The sequence below is a fragment of the Python bivittatus genome, unplaced genomic scaffold (genome assembly GCF_059951505.1).
Source record: "Python bivittatus isolate LINGU-HERP-01145 unplaced genomic scaffold, Pbiv_v1 ctg000610_np1212, whole genome shotgun sequence".
Classification (NCBI taxonomy): Eukaryota; Metazoa; Chordata; class Lepidosauria; order Squamata; family Pythonidae; genus Python; species Python bivittatus.
In genome coordinates, this window is record NW_028277088.1 from 58,847,009 (window position 1) to 58,869,577 (window position 22,569).

General features: G+C 37.1%; 1 protein-coding gene across 4 annotated transcripts in view; it reads left to right on the forward strand.

Annotated features, from left to right (window-relative positions):
* Positions 1-1,597: 1,597 nt before the first annotated feature.
* PDCD6 (programmed cell death 6) overlaps positions 1,598-22,569 on the forward strand; it is a 41,421-nt gene continuing 20,449 nt past the window's right edge. The window contains exons 1-4 of one of the 4 annotated variants that reach the window (XM_088150133.1): positions 1,598-1,816; positions 2,000-2,061; positions 15,770-15,814; positions 18,884-19,036. In XM_088150133.1, the coding sequence (XP_088006259.1) occupies positions 1,764-1,816; positions 2,000-2,061; positions 15,770-15,814; positions 18,884-19,036 (313 nt within the window). In that variant the 5' untranslated portion in view covers positions 1,598-1,763. Of the gene's footprint in view, positions 1,817-1,999; positions 2,062-15,769; positions 15,815-18,883; positions 19,043-22,569 lie in introns of all 4 variants that reach the window. The other 3 variants (XM_088150132.1, XM_025167295.2, XM_025167294.2) reach the window with 3 other exon arrangements.

The following is a 22,569-nucleotide window of genomic DNA, read 5'->3' on the forward strand; positions in this document are numbered from 1 at the left end:
AATCCAAAACCTTGCTCAGTGCAGGAATCCAAATGAAAGTTTCCCCAATAAATATCCACTCAGTTTCTGCTTGAATATACCCAGCAAAGGGAGGCCTATAATCTCTCTAGATTATTGGTTTCATGGGCAAACTGCTCTTAACAAAATGACTGCCATTGTGGGGATACCCAGTCCCAAAATCCCAGTTTACATATGAAGTAAGGCAACTGGTGTGCTGTAACTTGTGTGACTAAATTGAGCAGCAAACCACTGGTCAAGGGGGGTGTAATTTCCCTCTCTTCCCTCCTCATTTTTGGCAAGAAACAAAATGAAAATAGTTGTTGGATACTTTAATGAACCAAAACTTAATTTAAAATACTTCAGAGTGCCCCTCAAAACCTCGCATACTTCCATGATGTCACTGCCTTACCCATAGTGATTAAGCACTTAAAAAAAATGAAAGGTACAGTCTTCAGCTGCTGAAGTTTACCACTACACAAAATGCATCAACTGGGTCTTAACCCATAATTTTCTGATTCAACAGAATGGGACTCAGGGTTATGTTTATATGGTTCACATAAGGCAGGTGGTTCATTCAGTAAACCATGAGCTAGTGTGTGTATGAATTTAGACTTGGAGTGCATGAGTATAGGTTCCAGAACAGCTGAAATAGTGTGTGTTCATCAGTTCACATGGCAAGGGTCCCTATCAATATGTTAAGACTGATGGCTGAATGTACATAACGTGCTGAGGAATGGTTTGTTTAATAATAATTAAGTGAATAAACTACACTGTCTAGATCATACAGAACAAGCCATGTATCAGTTTAGTGTGTTGTGTGAACCTGTCTTCATATGTAGGATTCCTTCATTCCCTGAGTCAATGGTCAGAGTTGCACATATCACTGGCTTTTAATGCAATATAGTGAACCACAAACTTGCCTTGAGTGTCATGCAAACATAGCCAGTAAAGATGAATTTGTGGTTCAATACTTGTGACAAACCATGATAACTCTTTGCATAGCTTGCTAAGCCAAATCAAATCATATGGCCTAATTTATCCAAGGCAGCAAAGAGTGTTTCTTGGTCCCAAAATCTGGCTGCAATCCAGGCAGCTGGCAGCAAAGCAACACAGAAAAATTCCTTGCTGTCTTCTATCTGACAACCTGATACTTGCAGCCCAGATCTGACACCTCCAAAGGCTTCCTAAACCCCTAAACCAACATCTCTCAAACTTGGCAACTTTAAGAGGTGTGGACTTCAACTCCCATGCTGGCTGGGGAACTCTGGGAGTTGAAGTCCACACATCTTAAAGTTGCCAAGTTTGAGAGAGACTGCCTAAACGATAAACTAATCGCACATCAGGGTTTGACAACAGTACGTCATACTGTGTATAGTTAGATTTAAATAAGTAGTAACCATCTGTAAGAGGGGCTGGTTCACACAACACACTCAGGCCAAGCCAATGTTTTAGCTAATCACGCTTGGCTGTGTTCAGGCGACATCTTCGAGCACAAAAAAGCACTGCAGAAATCGGCTTCGAAGCGTCCTTTTAGTCCGGCCCCCTTTTCAGGACTCCAACCAGGAGCTTCGTCTGAAAATCGCCCGCCCGCCGACTGACTTGGGTGCGTCAGGATTTGTGTAAGAGAAGCGGAGGTGGCTGGTTCCTCCTTTTCCACCGCAGCTCGGACTGAAACCCGGAACTGGTTCTGGGAAGAGCCACTTCCATAAGCGAGCAAGGGTGGGGTTGGTTTTTTTTCTTTCCGCAGCGAGGCTGGTGCGGGCATGGCGGCGATGGGCATGCCCGACCCGAGCTTCTTGTGGGGAGTCTTCCAAAGGTGAGTCTGCGAAGTTTCTCTTCTCGGCCTCTCCTCCTTCTCAGGGAGAGGACTAGTAAGGCGGAATCGGGGAAAGTGCCCTTGGATCCCTCCTTTCGCGGCGGGAATTCTGGGTCTGGATTTTCTTTGCTCCTGATCTTGTCCCGCGTCGTAATTAGAATACTTTCTTGTGTTTGACTTCAGGGTTGATAAGGATCGTAGTGGTATCATCTCCGACACCGAGCTCCAGCAAGCACTTTCCAACGGTAGGATATCCTCTCTACTTCCTAGAAGTGCTGCTCTGGTGACAAGCACGCCAGTTGCGTTCACGCAATGCCGTTTTTAATGTTTCACTTAATCATACTGCGTTTGGTTAACCAGTTTGTTGAGTTCGTGTATATTGCTAGGTTCAAATGTAGTTGATTACTTGGTGCTTTAGTGTGTCTATCAAGCTAAATAATTTTTCTAGGAAAATATGGAGGCAAAATTCCATGTTTTTATTATTTTTATTGTGAATTAACTAGGGATTGTTGAGCTAAAAGAGTACACCTTGCTGTTCTCAAAAAGCTAAAGAGGGCAGATCTGGTTATTTCCTAAAGGGGAACCACCAGGAATTCCCGAGATTAAACTATGATGTCAAAATAACATTCCTCAGGAAGGCAATGACAAACAATTTCCTTGTTGCTGCTAAGAAAACTTTATAAGTGTGTCATAGAAGGCAAGTTCAACTTCCGGGAAACTTTACTGGTGTAAATTTAAAAACATTTTTGCCTGAGGTAGCCTGACTTGAAATAGAGATATGTGTGAAAGGGAGGCAATTCAAAATATTTAGTTGAAACAAAGCAGTTAATTGTTATTCACAGAAAGGGGGGGAGTCATAGTGATTTTAAAGAACAGTGAAGCAGTTGAGTATAAAGATGTAGACAAACTTGTGAAAGCTTGATTCTTATCACAAGTATAATAAGGATTTAGAAGAGTTCTTAAAATTTGTTATAGAAGCTGAAGGGTTTTGCTATGATATTCTATGATTCAATTAAAGCAAAGGTATATTAATCATAAAAATACTGAATATTGATTTCAGGTTATATATAACTGAAATATTACAAAAACACATTCTTTTTGTATTCCATTAAAATACAGTGAAGAAAAAATTGAAATGATATGGTTTTCAGTTTGTGGTGAATTGTATGTTTGTAAAGCAAGAATTGCAGAAGGTTTGTGATAATGAATTGAATCAAGTGCAAGAAGCAACTTTTCTTTGTGTTTTCTCAATTCAGATATAAGGTTATTTCACTATATAATTAAAATATTAAGTACTAGTTTATTATTTTGAAAGTTATAACAGTATTCATTACAACAGATGTCAGAAGGTGCTGCTGATAAAGTCATGAACTTAGGCAACTGAGGTTCTTCTGCCTATTGTGATTATATTTAGTGTTATTAATCCTCACTTCTTTTTGTCTACTTCCCAGTGTTTTAATAGGATTTCTTTCGTGTGATGGTTTCTGTTTCTACACAACAGTTAAACTTGAGACATAATCACACTATATTGTCTACAGAGGTATATGAAAAGGATATACTTGTTTACACTATCATATCTGAAAATCACAATTTTTTAAATTTTGTGGCAGAGGTGAAAGTTGTATCTTTCAGCATCCTTTCATGCATGTTCAGAAGGGGGTGGAGCTTGCATAGCAATGTTGTCTACCTTCTTACCAATTTTGGACACTGATACCCCCATGGATGCTGTTGAAATGACCTGTAATATCCATACAGTGTTTCTTATGTGATTCATAGGAGCAGCATTATTCATCTCCATTCAGAATACTGTTGACAGAATTCAGTGTGTAATGTAGCTGCAAAAAAAAAAGCAAATGCATCAGCAGAGGGCTCATTTCCAAATCATGGGAAAGTAACAGTTCTAGTTTCTTCTGTGATGCTGAAACTCTACCTTCAGTGTTGTATTCAATACTGGGCACCATATATTAAGAATGATTCAAGCAAACTGGAAAAAACCAGTGCAGAGAAATGAAAAGTGATTGAGGACTAGAAATTATAAAGAGAGACTGAGGTAACTAGGAATAGTCTTGAGAAGATAGAAGGAGGTGGGAGCAGAATGGGATAGCACTCTGCAGTAACGTGAAAGGATGTTATTCAGAAGATTTTCACTTTATCATCACAGAGGGCAGGTCATGGAATAATGGGTTTAAGTTACAGGAAGGCAGATTCCAGCCGATTATTAAGAATTTTGGGGTCTGTTTTGCTATTCTCCACTGAATTATTTACAACAAATTGTTTATATTTTTGTTTGCTAGTATGTGTGTTTGCATGTTGGGCATGTGTTGTTTATTCTTGTGAATTATCTGTGTAGAACTATGTTGGAATCATAGAATAGGAAAAGGGTATTTAGACTGTCTTGTCCAACCCCCTACTTAGTGCTGAATGCAAATAAGAGCATCCAAGTCAGATGGCTCTTTAACCTCCACTTGAACACATACAATGAAGGGAGACCACCATCTCTCTGAGTAGTTGGTTCCATTGTCAAACTATGTGTTACTGTTTCAGCATGATTAAGAGGGAACAAGTTTTATTATATGAATTTAAATATATATGTAAATATATTCATATTTTTCTAATAAAATATTTGATTAGGATTTTGCTAAGGCATCATTTGGGCATGAAATAGAGATACTATTAATGAAAAACTTTAGCTTAAAATTGCATTGTTTCCCCTTGCATAGTGTTATTCTTTGAGGGTTGAGAATGAACAAATTCCCTGGCAGCTGTGCAAACTATGAAGGATTTAAGAAAAGATGGATTCCATCTTTAATAAATATTCATTGGAACTTATACCAATGGTGATGTTGATTTCTATTGCATCTTTACAACAAAATGCTGATATCATAGACCCCAGTTTTAATTTAGAAGATATAGAACAACAGTTAATATTACAAAAACATTAGAAGTGTATAAAGAGGAATTGAAGGATAGGAAGATCAAGACATTCAGAAGGAATTATTTTACTTATATAATTGGGTAAATACTTGGAAAACTAAGGATATATTTTAAAAAACCACTTAGGGTTAGGGAATTTCCCATATTCTATCTGATTTAATCAACTGAAGTACAGGTAATCCTCACTTAACCATTCAGTTAGTGACCATTCAAAGTTACAACGGTGCTGAACAAAGGGACTTACAATCAGTCCTCACACTTACAACCGTTGCAGCACCCCCACAGTCACATGATCGTGATCCAGGTGCTTGGCAACCAACTCACACGACAGTTGCAGCATCCCGGTGTAACGACCTGACACCTACATCTCCCAATTCCAGTAACTCTCCTGGCAACCATAATGATTCCAAAAGAAAGTTCACTTATTGAGAATAAGTGCAAAAGCTCTTACCAAAGAATTGCTAAGACTGAGCCTGCGTGCGCCAAAAGTTGCTTTTACCTTTTTTCCTTCTTCCCCCCCCTCGCCCCCCCGACGCCATAGTCTTCTCACATTCTCCCGTTGGTACGACCTTGAGCATTCCATTGCCTGTGATAAGGGTCCATCTGCCTCCAATGGTCTGTTCCTCCATTCATCTTCCCATAACCTTCCATCCCCCCCATGTCTTTTAATGGCAGAACCGAAGCAAGTGAAAGCCAAGCCAATAATTACCACAATTAATATTTTGTGAGGATTCTGACACCCGGGGTCATATTATCACCATTTGTGACTCAGCTGGCTTCTGGCAAGCAAAATCAATGGGAAACTTGTGATTTGCTTAACCGTGTGTTTTGCTTAATGGCCGTGGTGATTTGCTTAATTACCACTGCAAAAAAAGGTCATAAAATCGGGCACGACTCATTTAACAACTGCCCTGCTTAATAACAAATGTCCCTATTGTGATCGTTAAGTGAGGACTACCTGTATGTAAAGCCGAAAGAAAGAAAATTTCCCATCTAGTGGGCGTGGGAGGAGGGGTGAATACTTCATCATTATTTGCATGGTTGTTGGGAAACCATTACTGGAAACTTGAAGGAAGGATTGTTGGATGTAAGGAAAAAGAAACCTGTTAAGATATTTTTCTTAACTATGGTTTCCTGAACAACTTTATCCTGTTACCTCAGGATATACATTGTGGAGTGTGCGTTGAACAGGCATTGATGAGACAGGCTACCAGTAAGTAGTTTTACTACTCAGTTCAGTGAAAGATACCTTCAAAGTAATTGCATCTGGCTTATCTGCTTCTTCAGCCTAGGAACTGCAGACAGAGAGAGCTATAAAAATCCTCACTGCTACTGCCTTTTGAGTCATAGCTGGAACCTGCTCTGGATCCCATTGCTGTATATACATTACACAGATACATACATTTTAGAACTGGAGCAGATTTGAAGTCATAGGCTTCAGATTTGCCCAAGTGAGCTTAAAGGGGTAAGGAAGGGAAGATATGGGTATTAAAGAACGTTTGTAATGTTGAATGTATGTGTCACATCTTCTTGATTTATTTGCAGTTTCACAATATTAAATAGGGGGACGCGGTGGCGCAGCGGCTTAATGACGCTGAAAGTTGCTGGCCAGAAATGGCTGACGCTTCAGCGGTTCGAGTCCAGCCTTCGCGTTAAACAGGGTGAGCTCCTGTTTCCTCCCCAGTTCCTGTCAACCCAACAGGTCGAAAACTCACGTGAGTAGATAAATGGGTACTCTCACTCCGGTGAGAGGAAAAATGCTGGCGGCGCCTTGCAAAAAAGGAGTTGGGAGCAGTTGCCAGTAAGTGCGAAAAACTGCACGCGCCCAAAAAGGGCGCGAAGCAACGGAAACCCCGCCTCCTGCGCTCGCCAGCTGGGCTCTGCCCTAGGAAGGAGGCTCTGGCAAACCACTTCCGAAAAACAGTTGCCTTGAAAACTGCAAGGACTCGTCCAAGCAGTCACTGCAGGGTCAGCAATGACTGAGCGCAGACCAAAAAAAAAAAAAAATTAAATAACTGTTGCTTACATATTGGAGTTGGCTAAATGGGAAAAAGGGATTGCTAGGTAGAAAGCCAAATTACAGATCACAGACCCAATTTTTCCTGATGCTCAGAAGTAAATAAATAATGGTGAATTTGACTCATTTGGAACTTAATTTATTAGAATTTCAGGGTTTGAAAGATAATTTTTCTTTCCACAATAGTAATACTGCTTTTGAGAGAAGGGTGGATATCTGTAAATTGACCAGGAAATTTTTAAAAAGTATTTAGGTCCATGCTACTTGTGTAATGTCTTCATTGAGTCATAAATGTAGATTATAATCAGATAAGAATGATTCTAATATTTTTTAAGGATCCTAATGAGAGAAAATGGTGTAATATAACAAGGCAAGAGAAAAGTACTCTTCAGAGTCTTGCAGACCACAGTAGCATTATCATTAAATCTTTGGCTAAATGGGCAATATTCTTATTCAAGAAAATCCGCATGGATTAGCTTATCTAAAACAAAACCAGATAATAACAAATACTGTATATTGATAGGCCTTTATATTTGTGGCCCCTGTTCAAGATGCTAAAGAGATCACCAGCCCTATAAATAAGATGATACACAGGTTAAAGGACTTTCAGATTGTAGTGCAGCTTATGCTGATACACAGACAAGTGATAATGTATATCAGATAGATAGATAAGACAACCAAAGCATTTAAGAGAGAGATCATTGCACACAAATTAAAAATTACTTGTCAATAAATGGATGCCTTTTTCGTGCAATCTGTTACTTGGTCTGGTCTACCATGTAGGGCTGACATACTAGATGCTCTGAGGTTGTAAGCTTGACTTACAGTGGGGAGAGAATAGGTGTTGCTAGAAATTAAATGAAGAAAACTAAGTATTCCTTATTCAATGAATATGTGTGAGGAATTTATAAATTAGGATATCAGGAGAGATGTCTTTATAGATCAAATATTATAGCATGTTTCCCAAGTCCAAGTGAGAGGGGAAATTAGTGCATTAGTAACTCATTTTAATGGTTCTAATATTCATTTTTTGCATTAAACTGGAGGAGATACCTTGATATAAAAGTATTTTACAGATTTATTTCTGTAAAATTGGGAATCCAGCCAGTTCATCAAGTTCATTTAAATAAAGAAAAAGTGTATTGTATTTTTCTAGATATGGGTATGTTTAATAGTGTAAAGAAAAAATGTTTCCAGTTATCATTATTAGTAGGAGAACTTTTCTAACAGTAAGGGTAATTTGACGTTGAACCAAAAACTTCCCTTTGATGGATGTATTCAAGAAGAGGTTGGACAGCCATCTGTGGCAGATATTTTAATTTAGATTCCAATATGCAATGTGATTAGATTCAGCCTGAATGGTTCATTCTAACTCTTTGAGGTTGTATCCCTGTGTTAGCCTGAATGTTGAAAGGGGAAAACTATGAAAAGTGGGTCCTGCTCCAGGTTGGGAACAGATCTGAGGGAAATTGTCTGGCTCAGAGCCAGTGCTTCAGTCTTATTTCCTGGTAATTGCTTAAATGCTTTTTGTGCATATAATGAAAAGTTAATTCCTTGTATGTCTCATACTTGGCCAATAAAGTATTCTCTATCTCTATTTCTCAGGTCATGTTTACATGCACCAAAAAAGTACAAATTTCTGGCATGTATATATATCTGGGTTTGCACTGTACACTAGGGCTTATATTTGTGATTGCTTTGGGGTTCCCTGTATTGTATGAACTCAGTTGAGTTGATTAGTTCAGTAAATCATGGTAAAGGAAACAGGTTAGAATGTGAGTAAGCACAGCTTCAGTGTACCAAGAATGAGATGTGCATTTGGAGAACAATCACAGTCAGCTTTTTCATAGGAAAAACTGTGTGAAATGAGGCATATTTCTAACTGACTCTGTTCTCAGATTTTCTTTTAAGTTCTCCATATTCATTGTATGGCCCATAGTATTTTTTTTAATAATACTTTATTGAAATTTTAAAATTACAAAGTTAAAAGTTAGAAATGAAAAAGAAAATGAAAAATACAAATTATAAGAAAAAGGAAAACAAAACATGAGATAAAGTAAAGAAAAAGAAGAAAGACATGAAAAATAGATAGCTTCCAATCTATCTCTGGTCTTGAGAATAATAAGAGTGTCATAGGTGCTAGTTTTTAATGCATTAAGTAGGAATAATTATTTGTCAAAACATATCCCATTACCTTTATAATCAAATCTTCAAATCCCCATGTAAGCTTCGCCCCACCTGCATTTTGCAAATAGTCCATCAATGGTTTCCATTCCTTAAGGTAATAATTATTTGATTTTTCCTTTCATAAACATTTTCTGCCATTTCCATCAGTTTTAGCAGCCATTCTTGTATTGTTGGTAGTGTCTGGGTTTTCCAAAATTGTGCATACAAAAGTCTTGCTGCGGTATGGCCCATAGTATTAATGTGGTACATGGCTAGCAATTTCTGTCTCCATAGTGTAGCTTTAATGACAGAGGTACAGAGCTGTTTAGAATTATAAGTTATAGCTAGAAAGGTTAGGATTTACTGTAGTTTCTGGTGAATAGCCAAGTATCTAACAGTTCTCTGTGCTACTTTTTGTTATTTCTGGACACCATTGCAAATAGCTGAAGAGCAGAATGAAGGATACTAACCTTACTGTATTGAGTTTCCAAGCCCTTCTAAAACAGGAATCTTTTAGTGCAAAATGTAGCATGGAAATTATGTATTCTACCCACATTTCTACATAGCACACCTTGTTTTAATGAAAAATGAAGCCAATTTGTGTTTTTTTCCTCTCACAAAGAGCAAATGTTAAATCTCAGGGAAAGCCTACCAAAAACACATCAGTTTCTTTTCTTCCCCCCCATCCCCCAGTCTGGTTTTGTGGATTTGGGTTGAAATTGTGAATTAAGATATAATGTTGGTTTAGGTCAGAGATACACAACTTGAAGCCCCAGGGTTTATATACAGTCCCTCAAACCTTCCAGCTCCAAAGTTTTACCAAATTATAATTTAGAATGTAACAGAAAAGAGAAATTATTCAATATATCACAAGAGTGTAATTGTATGAAACTTATTTAATTTGAATTATTTTAATTAAAAATAAATGAAAATGTTTTCTTGTGGCCATCTACACATTTCTGGAGTTTGGCCACTGGTACTCCACTCACTCTGGCTTCAGGGATCAAACTATTCAGGTAACCATAGGGGGGAAAATTAATCTCTTCCAAACTACAGATATGCTATACAGAAAGGGGTTTGATATTTATCTATCCCTTTTTTTGAACAGCTTGAAATTGGTACTGCTCCAACTTCTTCCATATTCCAACCATTAATTTATTATAATAAGCATTCTATTCAACTGTATTGAATTGTAATATCAAATTACATACAGCAATGCAGATAAGACAAGCATTTTTCTCTTATCTGCCTTGCCAAATAAATTTATAGTCTAAACCTTTGCCCTTTTACCATCATGTAGAGTTTTCTGTTTCAGCAGTGCTGGATGCCAGCCAACAAGAGAGCAAGCTGGATGCTGCCACAGTCCAGTGACAGGCAAACTGAGGCAGAACTTTTACAGGAAAAGAGTCCTGTTTATCTGTATCTACAAACAGCAACTGTAACATAATCAAAGGCTTGGCACAGGTCGAGACCAGGAATCCAGTAAACACACAACAAGGGCAAAGGAAAAGACCCAAGACACAGTGAGGTAGAATCCAGAGTTCAAAGTGTGGCATGGCAAAGTAAACACACCAAAGCTGAGGCTTGAAAAGTTGTTCTCAGCATTTTCACTCAGGGAATGTGGCCAATAAATAAGCCAAGCTGAGCCACCACCCAGATGCACAGCTGAGGTACATTACTGATTAGAGTCTACTCTCCTGCCAGCCTCCTTCTTGGCCAGCCTGTCTGACTTGTGGAGCTCAGCCCTCAGCTGCTATACCTTCAAAGCTCGCCTCTGCTTGGGACTGGGTGGGTGAACCACAGTCTGAGGGGTTGTCAATGGGTGCAGGCAGGGAGTCCTGGGGGCTTGCTGGATCTGCCTTAGCCAGAGCGGAGTCATTGGCTTCTATACTGTTGGAATCATCCCATCCAGGACTATTATCCCTAGAAGCCCCTGGCTCTGCTTCCTCTTCCTTCTCCTCCTCAGAAGACAAGTCCAGCAGGGCCATACCATCGAGTTACCTACTGCCATTTCTGGATAATTACTTTAGAGAGAGAACATAGAAAACAAACATTTTCCCCCAATCAGGACAGTTTTAATGGTTTCCGTAAATTAAGCTTTTGAGTAATGTTCCTAATCAGTGGTTTAAAATTTTAAAAACATATAGTGTGGTAGTTTTCTGGGATATTAAAGTATGATTATTCTCAAATGATAAGTATTCTGTATTAATTTTTGCCTGATAATCTCTGTAAATCCATTCGTAATTGCCTTTCTCTATATTTTTTATTTTGTATGAGCAGCATTATTTGTGCTTCTTTCCATGATTATAGTATCTCTCTATCTCACAAAATATATTAACAACATGAAACAGAATATTGAGCTATCAAATGTTTTATAAAATTCTCCTGACAATCCATCAACATTCAGAGATTCATCAGATTTCCCTTCTGTATGGCTTCCTTATTTTTGTCTAAAACAGTGGTTCTTAAATTGGGGTAATTACCCCAAAGGAGTAATTTGAGCAGACCCTGGGATAATGGAGCAATTTCTAATTGCTTATTTGTGAGTCAGGAATGGCGTTTGGGACTGCCACTGCCAAGGCACTTGTCTGGTGTTTTGTTTTGGGTTTTTTTTTGTGGGGGTAATAAAATTATTCTAGACCTGGAAAAGGGGTAATTGGGTCAACCATTTTAAGAACCATTAGTCTAAACTAATTAAAGCATTCAGAGAATCTTTATAGTCTTAAGTTATACTAATTCATCAGTGGGTTCATATTTATATATTTTTTGAAAATTTCTTAAAATGTGAAACAGTTTCTTTAGTATTATAAATTAATCTGCAAGTAGGAGATTTAATAGAATATGGTTTTTCATTTTCTTTTTTAGTTCATAAACTAATAACTTAGAATTTAGTCTATCTTAAAAATTTCTTTCAAAAGCTGTGATCTTTTTTGGGGTATGCCTTCTTTTAGCTCTACTGCCTTCAACTGCAAACAAAAACTCTTCTAAATGCTTTCTTGTATCCCAGACCATTGGGTTAGAATCTCTTTTATTTAAATTAATCTGGGAAAATGTTAATTCCTCTTTAATTTTATTTAAAGTTTCTGTTTTATGCAACAGTGAGGAAAAAGAAAAAGATCTTGGGTATTGATGAGCCTCACATGTAGTTCTGCATTATAAAATTTTAAAAAACCACAAGTATCTTGAAATCACATTTAGCTTACTGACAATAGTAATCCTTTGATTTTTAAAACACATTTTGGACATCTTATACTGATAATCTGATTTCTTTAGATATGCTTTATGAAATCTGATATATGTTAAATTTTATTCATGACTGTACAAGTAATTTATTGATTATGTGCATCAAGTCATTATTGACTCTTAGTAACCACATAGATAGATTTTCTCAATGTGTATAAGTAATACACGAAGAGTATTTTATTTTGTTTATGGGCCTTTCTTTCCCCAAATAATTAAAGGTGATATAATCCTCTTGTTGGTCAACTTAAATGACCAATAGCACTCCAACTTCATAGTTCAATGGGAATTTAAACTTCTCTCCAAACATGTCCAACATTGTCTGTTCTGTACACCTCACTTGTTCAGTGGCAGCTAATGTGAAGCATTAAATGCCATTAGATCTTTAGCTAAAGTTACGTTGAGAATTTTAATCTAAAACCCAATAAAGACAACCAAAGAGAATTGTAGCTGCAGCAAAACTTTTACTTAATGTATTAAGAGTTAGAACAGGCTCCTACAGTCATATGGAGATAAAGACATAGAAAATGATTTCTCTGTTTATAGGCTATGGAACATATGCAGAAGCCTATTATAAGGAAATAGCTAGAAGCTGGCTTTCACTGCGTTAAATTAGGGAAATTGTATGTTTTAGGTGTAGCGAAACCTAACATTTTTACACATGGATAAATCACTCAAAAATGCATTTTAACAAATGTTCTTTCTATTGTTTGTAATCTTGCCAAGGCCTATTTACACTTATCTATTACTGCAGGGGTGGGCAATTCATTTTCCCAAGGGGCCACATGAGAAACTTTGACAGTTGTTGAGGGCCGGACCAATATACCTACAGTTCTGCCCAGTATGTATCTCTTTATAAAAAACAGTAAATAAAACATTACAATGATACAATGAAATGTGGACAAAAGAATACCACTATTTAATGAACATTCACAAAAACAGTTTCAGAAATGTGCAGAACTAGCATCTATTAACTTTACACAAAATATCAAATATTGTAAAGACCAGCATCACATTAACTTCACACAAAAAAGCAATAAATGCACCCAGCATTGTTTGTTTGCTTTACCTCAGTTATTTTTTTGTTGTTCAGTGATAGAAATCTAGCCTGTTTTGGGCTTGAACAAGTGCACTGAAGTCAGGTTGAATATCTGAGGTGGATGTGCAAAGGACAGCACACAAGTGATCATCACTTAGAGAGGATCTGTATCTGGATTTGTTGAACCATCACTGAGAATGTTTGTTCACATATGTAGGTGGATCCAAAGAGAACCAACATCCTCTGACCATGACTCCTTAAGTTTGGAAAGCTCTCCTTTTTGAGAGAAGAATAGAAATCCAGCAGTAATACTGACTTAAAGTGCTCTGCCAGTAGTTTGTCAGACTGCAGATTGATGAGTTCAAACTGGACATCACTGATTGCGTTATCCACACTGCTAGTGAAAGGAGAGGAAATCATGTGCATTTCACTCTCAACTGTTTTAAAGTCTTCAAATGGTCTTGAAAATTCACTATGCAGTGTCCCTAACATGGATGAGTACCTGCGGAGGTGATCAGCTGATGGTGTGACTTCCTTCAGTGTGGGCATGTGGGCAAGAATGTTGCCCTCCAACTGGCTTGAGAGAAACTTCAGCTTTCTCATGAAAGCCTGCACCAGGCTGTACATTTCATGTACAAAAAGGCCCTTGCCTTGCAGCTTGGTGTTTAGTTCAGTCATTAGTGCAGTCACATCAACAGCAAAAAGCAGGTCTGCCATCCAGTCTGCATCTGAGAGCTCTGTGATATCCCTGCCTTTCTTCTCACAAAATTCACGTATCTCTGCTCTCAGATCCCATACTCTTTTAAGCACCTTGCCCGGCTGAGCCATCTGACAGCAGTTTGGTAACCTATGTCACTATATTCACTGTCATGCTCCTCCAAAAGTGCAACAAACTGACTGTGATTCAGTGCTCTTGCCCTGATGAAGTTAACTATTTTAGTCACAACAACAATCACATGGTTGATTTTTAGCACTGACTTACATAACACCTCCTGATGTATAATACAATGCAAAAATATCAATTTCTGTTCTGGGTTTATTTCAGTCACTTTATCTCGCATCTGCTTCAGAAGTCCAACATTTTTCCCTGTCAAATTTGGACAGCCATCGGTTGTAACACCTACCAATTTGTCCCATTTTAGTCCCAGTTTATCCATGCATGCATTTACCTCCATGGACAAATCACTCCCCGTCATAGTCCCTTTCATTGACTGCATAGCTGCCAGCTCCTCTGTCATCTCAAAGTTTTTTGTTAATCCATGTACAAAAACGAGTAACTGGGCCGTGTCATGGACATCACAGCTCTCATCCAGAGCCAAGGAAAAAAAGTCAAATTTGTCCGCTTTGTTTTGCAGCTGAAGCTCCAGATTTCCCGCGATGTCCTCAACCCTTCTTGTTACAGTTCACCCGGAAAGGGGCACATTAACGAACGCTTCTTTTTTCTCTGGGCATATTAGTGCTGCAGAGTCCACCAAACATTCTTTGACAAACTCCCCATCAGAGAATGGCTTGCTGTTTTTGGTGATTTTGTGGGATATCACAAAGCTCATCTTGACTGCTGCATCCCTCGACGTGTGAGCTTTGGTGGAAAATCCTTGCTGCTTTTGCAGTTTAGCTAGCAAAGATTCAGACATCCATGCCCGTTCTGCATCAGTCAAGTTTTTGTACTTCTCTGTGTGTTTCGTCTCGTGATGGCAATTCAAATTATAATCCTTAAACACCGCTATCTGTTCTCCACAAACTAGGCACGCAGCTTTACCTTTGACTTCAGTAAATAAATACTTGGAAGTCCATACCTTTTTAAAAACTCTGCATTCTGAATCAGTCTTTCTTTTTTTCACGCTAGCTGACATCTTTATGGGCTAAAGCAAGCAGTCCAACATGTTCACCAACACATTCAAATGAGGGTGCGTACGGTCACACGAGAAAAGCCGTTAATTTAGCAGTTCCTTCAAAATAAAAGGACTGCAGTTGTATTGCATGCACGTATAACTGTAACATATTTACACGGACTTTTAATTTACCAATGACTTCATGCAGGCTGTTCAGGGAGAGCCAGGGGGCTGGATGTGGCCTGCGGGCCGTACAATGCCCAGGTCTGTATTACTGCCTTCTTTTCTGTCTGAGAATAGATAATGAGGGGAGTTGTTTGCTTATTTATACAGACAGTTGTTTCCTATAGACAAGGGGAGGAGTGGCTAAAATGAGCATAGAAACTTTGGAAGACGGCTTACTAAAATGGCTCTTACTGGAGAAATAGGATTTTATAAAGAATATTAATTATTATATGAGAAAACAAATCCTCCATATTTAGACCTGCTACTTTATTTGTGATTGAAACATAAAATACTGAACAGTGGGTGAAACAGCCAATTTCTTAGTGTATGAAGATGATTTATCTAAAAGTAAAATGATTGCCTAACTCATAAACATAATTGAGAGGTAGGATTGATTAGTACTATTATTTTAATTTAATCATTCTATTGCCATTCATTTATCACTTTTGAAATTTTCTTGTTTCTATGTGTGCCATGCATTGTTTTCCTTTCTCTTTTAGGGACATGGACTCCATTTAACCCAGCAACTGTTAGATCTATCTTATGTAAGTAATATTTGAACTCTATCTGCTTTTATATTTAGGGTGGCATTGGTCTGAAGTGGGAACCAAAATACTAGCCTTTTCAAATCAGCTTTATTAAATGGTATTGTGATTTTTCAAGTAGTCACTTGTGCAGTTGCATGTTTTTCTGCTTCTCTCTGTGTACTCTGCAGTCCCTGATCTGGGAGAAATTAATATTAATAAAAATAAATATTGAAGATTTATGAAAAAATTAGCAGCACTAAAAATTTGAACTTAGAAATACTGTGAACAAAGATGTGGCTGTCACATAGTGTTCCTAATTGGGTCTACTGTAGCATGATACAGCTTTATATCCTTTCAAATATCTCATAGCAGGTGAAGAGGAAGATGAAACCTAGACATTTATTGATACAGAAGTTCCATCTTGCCTTCTGTTCAGCAAATCTGATTTAGATGGAACTTTTACAGACTGCTTTGGGCAGAAGGACTAGGTTAGACTTAAGGAGTTTATCCAAGACAGAGTCAGAATACAGAGCACAAAACTTGCCTATTCTTCCTGCAGAAGATATACAAACCAGAGAAAAGGAAGAAGAAAAAAAAACTCCAGATCTAAAAGCATTGGTCAATATTTTCCTTTTAGATGAAAAACAGAAGTACCATTTGATGGAATTTCAGTGGTGAAGAAAATGGATTTTTGTTTCCTGAATAGGAAAGTGGAGAGAATTCAGGTTCCAAATTTCATCTATGCATGCACAGAACCTATATATGAGGTTGCACAGACACTGCAGGACAGAATCTGCTTCTCTATTTTAAAATGTTATCTTGCCAATCAATTTCCAGAATGTCTAAAGGTGGCTAAAAACAAGAAAACTTAAAATAGGGATATCTCCTTACATAGTTAGCCATTTTTGGTCATTTTTGCAGGATAAGCATATTGCCATATATATTCAGGGATAAGGCCATCCGCGGATAAGCTGACCCTCAAATTTTTAACCAAAATACCATGAAAAGTGCACCACCCACAGATAAGCCGACCCTAGAAATTTTTGTATGTTTTTTCAATATATTCTGAAGGACTTCATTTGTTTTCATATTTTGTATCAACAAATGTTGCTTTCCAGAACAGATTCCTTTTTAAATTTTCACAATTGGCTTATCCACGGGTGGTACATTTTTCATGGTATTTTGGTTCAGCTTTTCCACGAGTATATACGGGTACTTTTAAAAATAATACTGTATATATTTGCGGATAAGCCCATCCACAGATAAGCCAAACCCAGTTTTTGGAGTGTATATATGATAATGCCTTACATTGTGACCAGATTCTTTGATTTTAAAACAAAAAATCCTAAACTTTGAACCATGGCTTGAATATTTGGAGAGAAACTTTTGGAAAATCTAGTTCTCTTTCCATTCTGTCTATGAAACCTGAAGAACATTTGTTGTTATTATTTCTATTCCACTCTTCTTCAAAAGGCAAGTGGTATAGCTATCTGTGCTAACTTTTCAATAACTGATTATTGAAATCAGTTCAATAACTGATTATTAGGGACGTGTAGAGTATTTAGAGTGCATATCATTCCTGTCCCAATGATTCTTGAGATGTTTTGAGTTTGAAAGAGAGGGTTCCAACCTCAAAACAGCTGGTTTTGACCTTGGTACATTTCCAGAGCAAGTGAAAAAGCTGTTTTACATTCAAAATAGAAATTTTCAAATTAGAAATGTTTTACATATCCCTTCTATAAGCAACCTTGTGCCCTCCAGATGTTTGGGGTTATAGACAATATTTACTGGTTGGATCTCATGGGACATATACTCTAAAACTTATCAAAGGCACTTGCCTCTGAACTGGACAAAGAAAAAGATTCTTAAACATGAAAGAGGTACTTTTCCATTATTGTTATTAGAACTATCAGTTTCTTCATTGATGTTGTGTACAAGGCACTAAATAAATAAATAAGTTTCTGTCACCCCACTCCCAGCAGCTCTGGGCAGTTGAATGAAATAATAATTACAGGTTATTTTCTAATTTAAGAAGCTATTCTTGAAACACTGGTTTATTCATCTTTTCCCAATTCACAATTCTGAAGGCTTTAAATATAGAGAATGAACAGTGTTAAATGATACAGAGAAGTGTCTGCAGGATTCAATCCTTTCATCAAAATAAAAGCATTGTGCAGTCTGCCCCTTTTATATGTGTGTACAGCAATTGCTTTTCTCTTTTCTTTTTCTTGTGCTATTTTTTTTTCTTCTGCTTTATTATATAAAGGCAAAAAAAGTGAGTGGAGCTTGTATCGCCTACTGTTGCTTTCATCATTTGTCACCTTGGACACCTCTTATTATAGAGAACACATTTATAAGAAGTCTTGATTCCCCATCCATTAAAACTAAGTAAAACTTTTCCACCCTCCCATGCTAATTCTGCATAATTATCAGATAGGCTGAACTATATAAAATAAGACATTGCTGATATCACTAAGACAATTACCAGTAATATTGCCAGTGGCAACTGTGGGGTGTATATGTCAAAATCAGCACGATGGTAGATGGAGGATTACAATACAAGTTCCACCCTTTTTCAACCTGCGTGTGACAATGTCACACGTAAAATGGGGCAGGGCTTGTATCACGATGCTCTATTCACCATCTTACCAATTTTGACACACATATCTTGCAGATGCTGCTGAATTATAGTATTTTATAAAATATACACGTGCAGTGTTTAAACTTTCAATAAAAGATTTAGTATACAAAAGACTACATAGGTTTCTGGGCATTTATCCCACACTCATCTGTTCTTAAACTGTGGTGACTAATGAAGGTCCTGATAATGGAAGAAGTAATTGAATTCCTCTAAAAATGTTAAAACTGAACTTTTTTTCTGGAGCTTCTCTGAAACCCATGTTTTGCCCTGCACAGAAGCTGCTTTGGGGGTTTTGTTTTAGCATAAAATGGGAAATAATTTCAGTACAATTAACTTCTTTTTTGAGGTATTTTATTTATTTACTTTTACATTTTAATTTAATTTAAACCTAACAAATTAAAAAATGGAAAATTACTGATTGATTAATATTTGCATTTTTTTTTTAGCTATGTTTGACAGAGAAAACAAAGGTGGTGTAAACTTCAATGAATTCACAGGAGTCTGGAAATACATCTCTGACTGGCAGAACGTTTTTCGCACGTATGACAGAGACAACTCCGGAATGATTGACAAACATGAATTAAAACAAGCCCTAACAGGTTTTGGTAATTCATTGTAATTACTACAAATATATGCAATTTTGGCAAATAGCCTTATGCAGCCTTTCCATGTGTACAGACTTCAACTCCCAGAATTCTCAGTAATTGTCAATCTGAATTCTTGGAATTGAACTCCACATACCTGGAGGATACCCAGGTTGAAGTAAGTAATATTTATTCAGTCAATGACCATTAAAATCAGAATAAGATAACAGAAAGAATCAGACTAAATCAAATGAATACAATTGCATATAAACTTCTATAAAATAAAACATTTATGTGAAATAAAACAATTATAGTATAATCTATAGATCCCTATTATAATAATGACATAACATATTTATTTACCTAAACATTAATAGATCCAATATATTAAAACTATGCTATAAAATATATGTCCTCTAAACATTATTAAAGGATAACTAAAAGTATTAGTGGAAATAAAAATTTAACAAAAATCCTACTTCTTTATCTGGTTTTGCCTTATTATCATTGCAGCAGCACAAAATTTAGCTACTGCACGAGTAATGGCTGGATTTGAGTCCTGAAGAAGATGGTTCTCATAAAAGCTATCTGGTCTCCCTAGAAATCTTTCCATTAGAGGATAGATATATATTGATCTGATATCCCTGTAATATTTACAGTGTAATAAAACATGTAAGACATTTTCAACCTCCTTATTGCCATATGTACAAATTTTCTCTGCTAAGGTAATAAATAAAACCTGCCTTGCAAGAGTGCTGATGGGAGGATATTAAATCTAGCTCTAAAAAATGCTATTCTAAGCTTAGGAAAGGTTAGGTTTTTCAGATAACTTGCTGGTTCCCATGTACTCCATCTTATCTGATTTCTATTGTAAGAAAGTATCTTATTAACTTCTGACTGGAACTCCGTATCACTTATTCTATTGATAACCAATTGCTTGGCTTGATCGTAATCTAAAGATTTTAAGAACAATGGCTAAAGCCAATGTAAAGCCAGCTTGTGCTCTATCACCTGTTTCCAGGGAGAGGAAAAGTTATCAGTCAGAACTAGAGGGGTCAAACCAACTGGGAAGAATTGAGTTTTCAACAAATCATCTTCCAGGCCCTAACCTGAATATAGGGCATTCCTGTTTCTAGTCTCAACTGGGCATTTGGAGTTCCACTAGGTGCAGCTAAAATTGATCGCAGGAATTTAGTTTGTACAGTTTCTTGTAACTCTTTCTTCAAGAAAATTCCTGTTTGTGCCCCATAGACAATTTGTGACAATGTTTTAGCCTCAAAAAGTTTTAAGGCTGCAGGGACTAATTGTCCTCCACCTGTAAAAAAAAGTTTAATAGCATTTGAGGACCTAAGGGCTGATTGCACCACATAATTCAAATGTGCATTCCAAGTGCCTTTCGAATGGAACACCACTCCAAGGTATTTAAATGTATTAACCTGTTCTAAATTATGCCCTTCCACCCTCCAAGAGTATTGAATGGCTCTTTTAGCAAAGACCAGGATTTTTGATTTGTCAAAATTAAGAACCAGATTATTTTGTCTGCAGTAGTTTAGTGTTGCTGCAATGGCTCTTTTCAATCCAATTGAGGTTTGTGAGATAATAGCGGCATCATCAGCATAAAGAAGTATCAGTACTTTTCGTTGTGCTAGCTTGGGAGGATGGGAATCCAGACTGTGAAGAAGATCAATCAAGGAGTTAATGTAAAGATTAAAAAGGGAGGGGGCAAGAATACATCCCTGGCATACCCCTTTCTGCATGCTTACTAAACCAGATAAGGTCCCTAGGGGATTACACCTCACTCTTAAGGTGGAATTAGAATATAGTTTCTGTATAAGATAGAGGATGCATCAATCAATATTTGTATTTTTTAATTTTTCCCAAAGAGCATTTCTGGATATTGAATCAAAGGCCTGTTTAAAGTCAAGAAAGGCCACAAAGAGGGAAGATTTCTTTTTATCTGTATATTTTTGTACAAGGTGATGGAGCACCAGGATGTGATCAATTGTTGATCTCCCCTCTCTGAATCCAGCCTGTTCGTTTCTAATTATGCCCTCTGAGAGTATCCAGTCTTGTAATTTATAGTTTAGATGTTTAGCATATAACTTGCTAACTACACTCAATAAACGAATGGGCCTATAATTATATGGGTCATTTTTATTGTCCTTTTTATAGATTGGTACAATAATTGCCATTCCCCAGTCCTTTGGGATATAACCAGTCTGGTCTATAAATGTGAAGGGTGATGCTAGTAAAGGTGCCCACCAACTAGAGTTCTTTTTAATTATTTCGGGCAAGATGCAGTCAGCACCGGAATCCTTGTTAACCTTGAGGGATTCAGTCAGCTGGGATACCTCTTGTACTGTAACTGGAGACCAGTGAGGGGTTTGATCCAGATTAATCTGATTCTCATTCATATCACAAGCAGGGTCCATGTACAGCCCTCTAAAATATTCCTCCCATGCATGAGTTGGTACCTGATTAAGTGGGGGAGGGAGTGATTTTCCCAGTCCTCTAGTGATATGCCAAAAAAGGGATGTATCTTTCATCCTAACTGATTGAATTAATTTCTGCCAGGACTCCTTCAATGCCACGCTTTCCTTTTCTTTTAAAAGGACCTTATATTGAGCCTTTAAAGACCTTAAAGAATGAATTTGATCCTCAGAAGGAAAGTTTTTACTTTTCCTGTACTCCCTATTATATATCCTCTTTAGCTGTACACAATCCCAATCAAACCATTTTTTATAACTCTACTTCTGGGGTGGAGCTGCATTCCCTTAATGAAGACTGTTTTGAGGTTGGCAATTAAACTTTCAAACCAATCTAAATATTATGTTTGGGATTTTCTATCTAGTAGGTGAGCACAAATTTCTATAGTTTCAGGAGCTAGCTAACTTCTGTTGCATTCTTCTCAGTCCATTTAATTCTCACCTGGGTATTATTATTTTTGAACATTGGCAGGTAGATTGAGTTAGCTCTTAGAAATTTCCAATGGGATGTCAAAGTTAAAATTACTGGATAGTGATCACTTTCTAGTCTAGAATCTACCTCCAGCCTCCATAAGAATTTCAAAATATCACACGAAATTATCCAATAATCAACTGTAGATCTTCCTGCCCCCCAGTAGTGATATTCTGCTGGATAATCCCCTCCTATGGAACTGTTGAGAATACACAGGTCCAGGTGTGCAATCATTTGTCTTGCACATAAACCTGCCCGGTTAGTTTTTGAATCTTTGAATTCTCTGGGGTACAAAGGTTCCTCTAACATATTCTCCTCATAATGTATCTTGAATTGATTGAATAATGTGTGATCATTTAATCCCATCCTTGCATTTAAATCCCTGTCTATTATTATTGATGCTGTGGAATGTTTATCTGAGCAACTAACGATAAAATTTTCTATATACCCCTAAGTAATACTAATCAAATCTTTCTTATTAAAAGGAGGAATGTAAATGTTAAACAACAAAACTTCCCCATGTTTGGATGAAAGCAAGGTAGCCACTACCCATGGCTTTAAGGGAGGCAATGACACATAATTGAATTGTA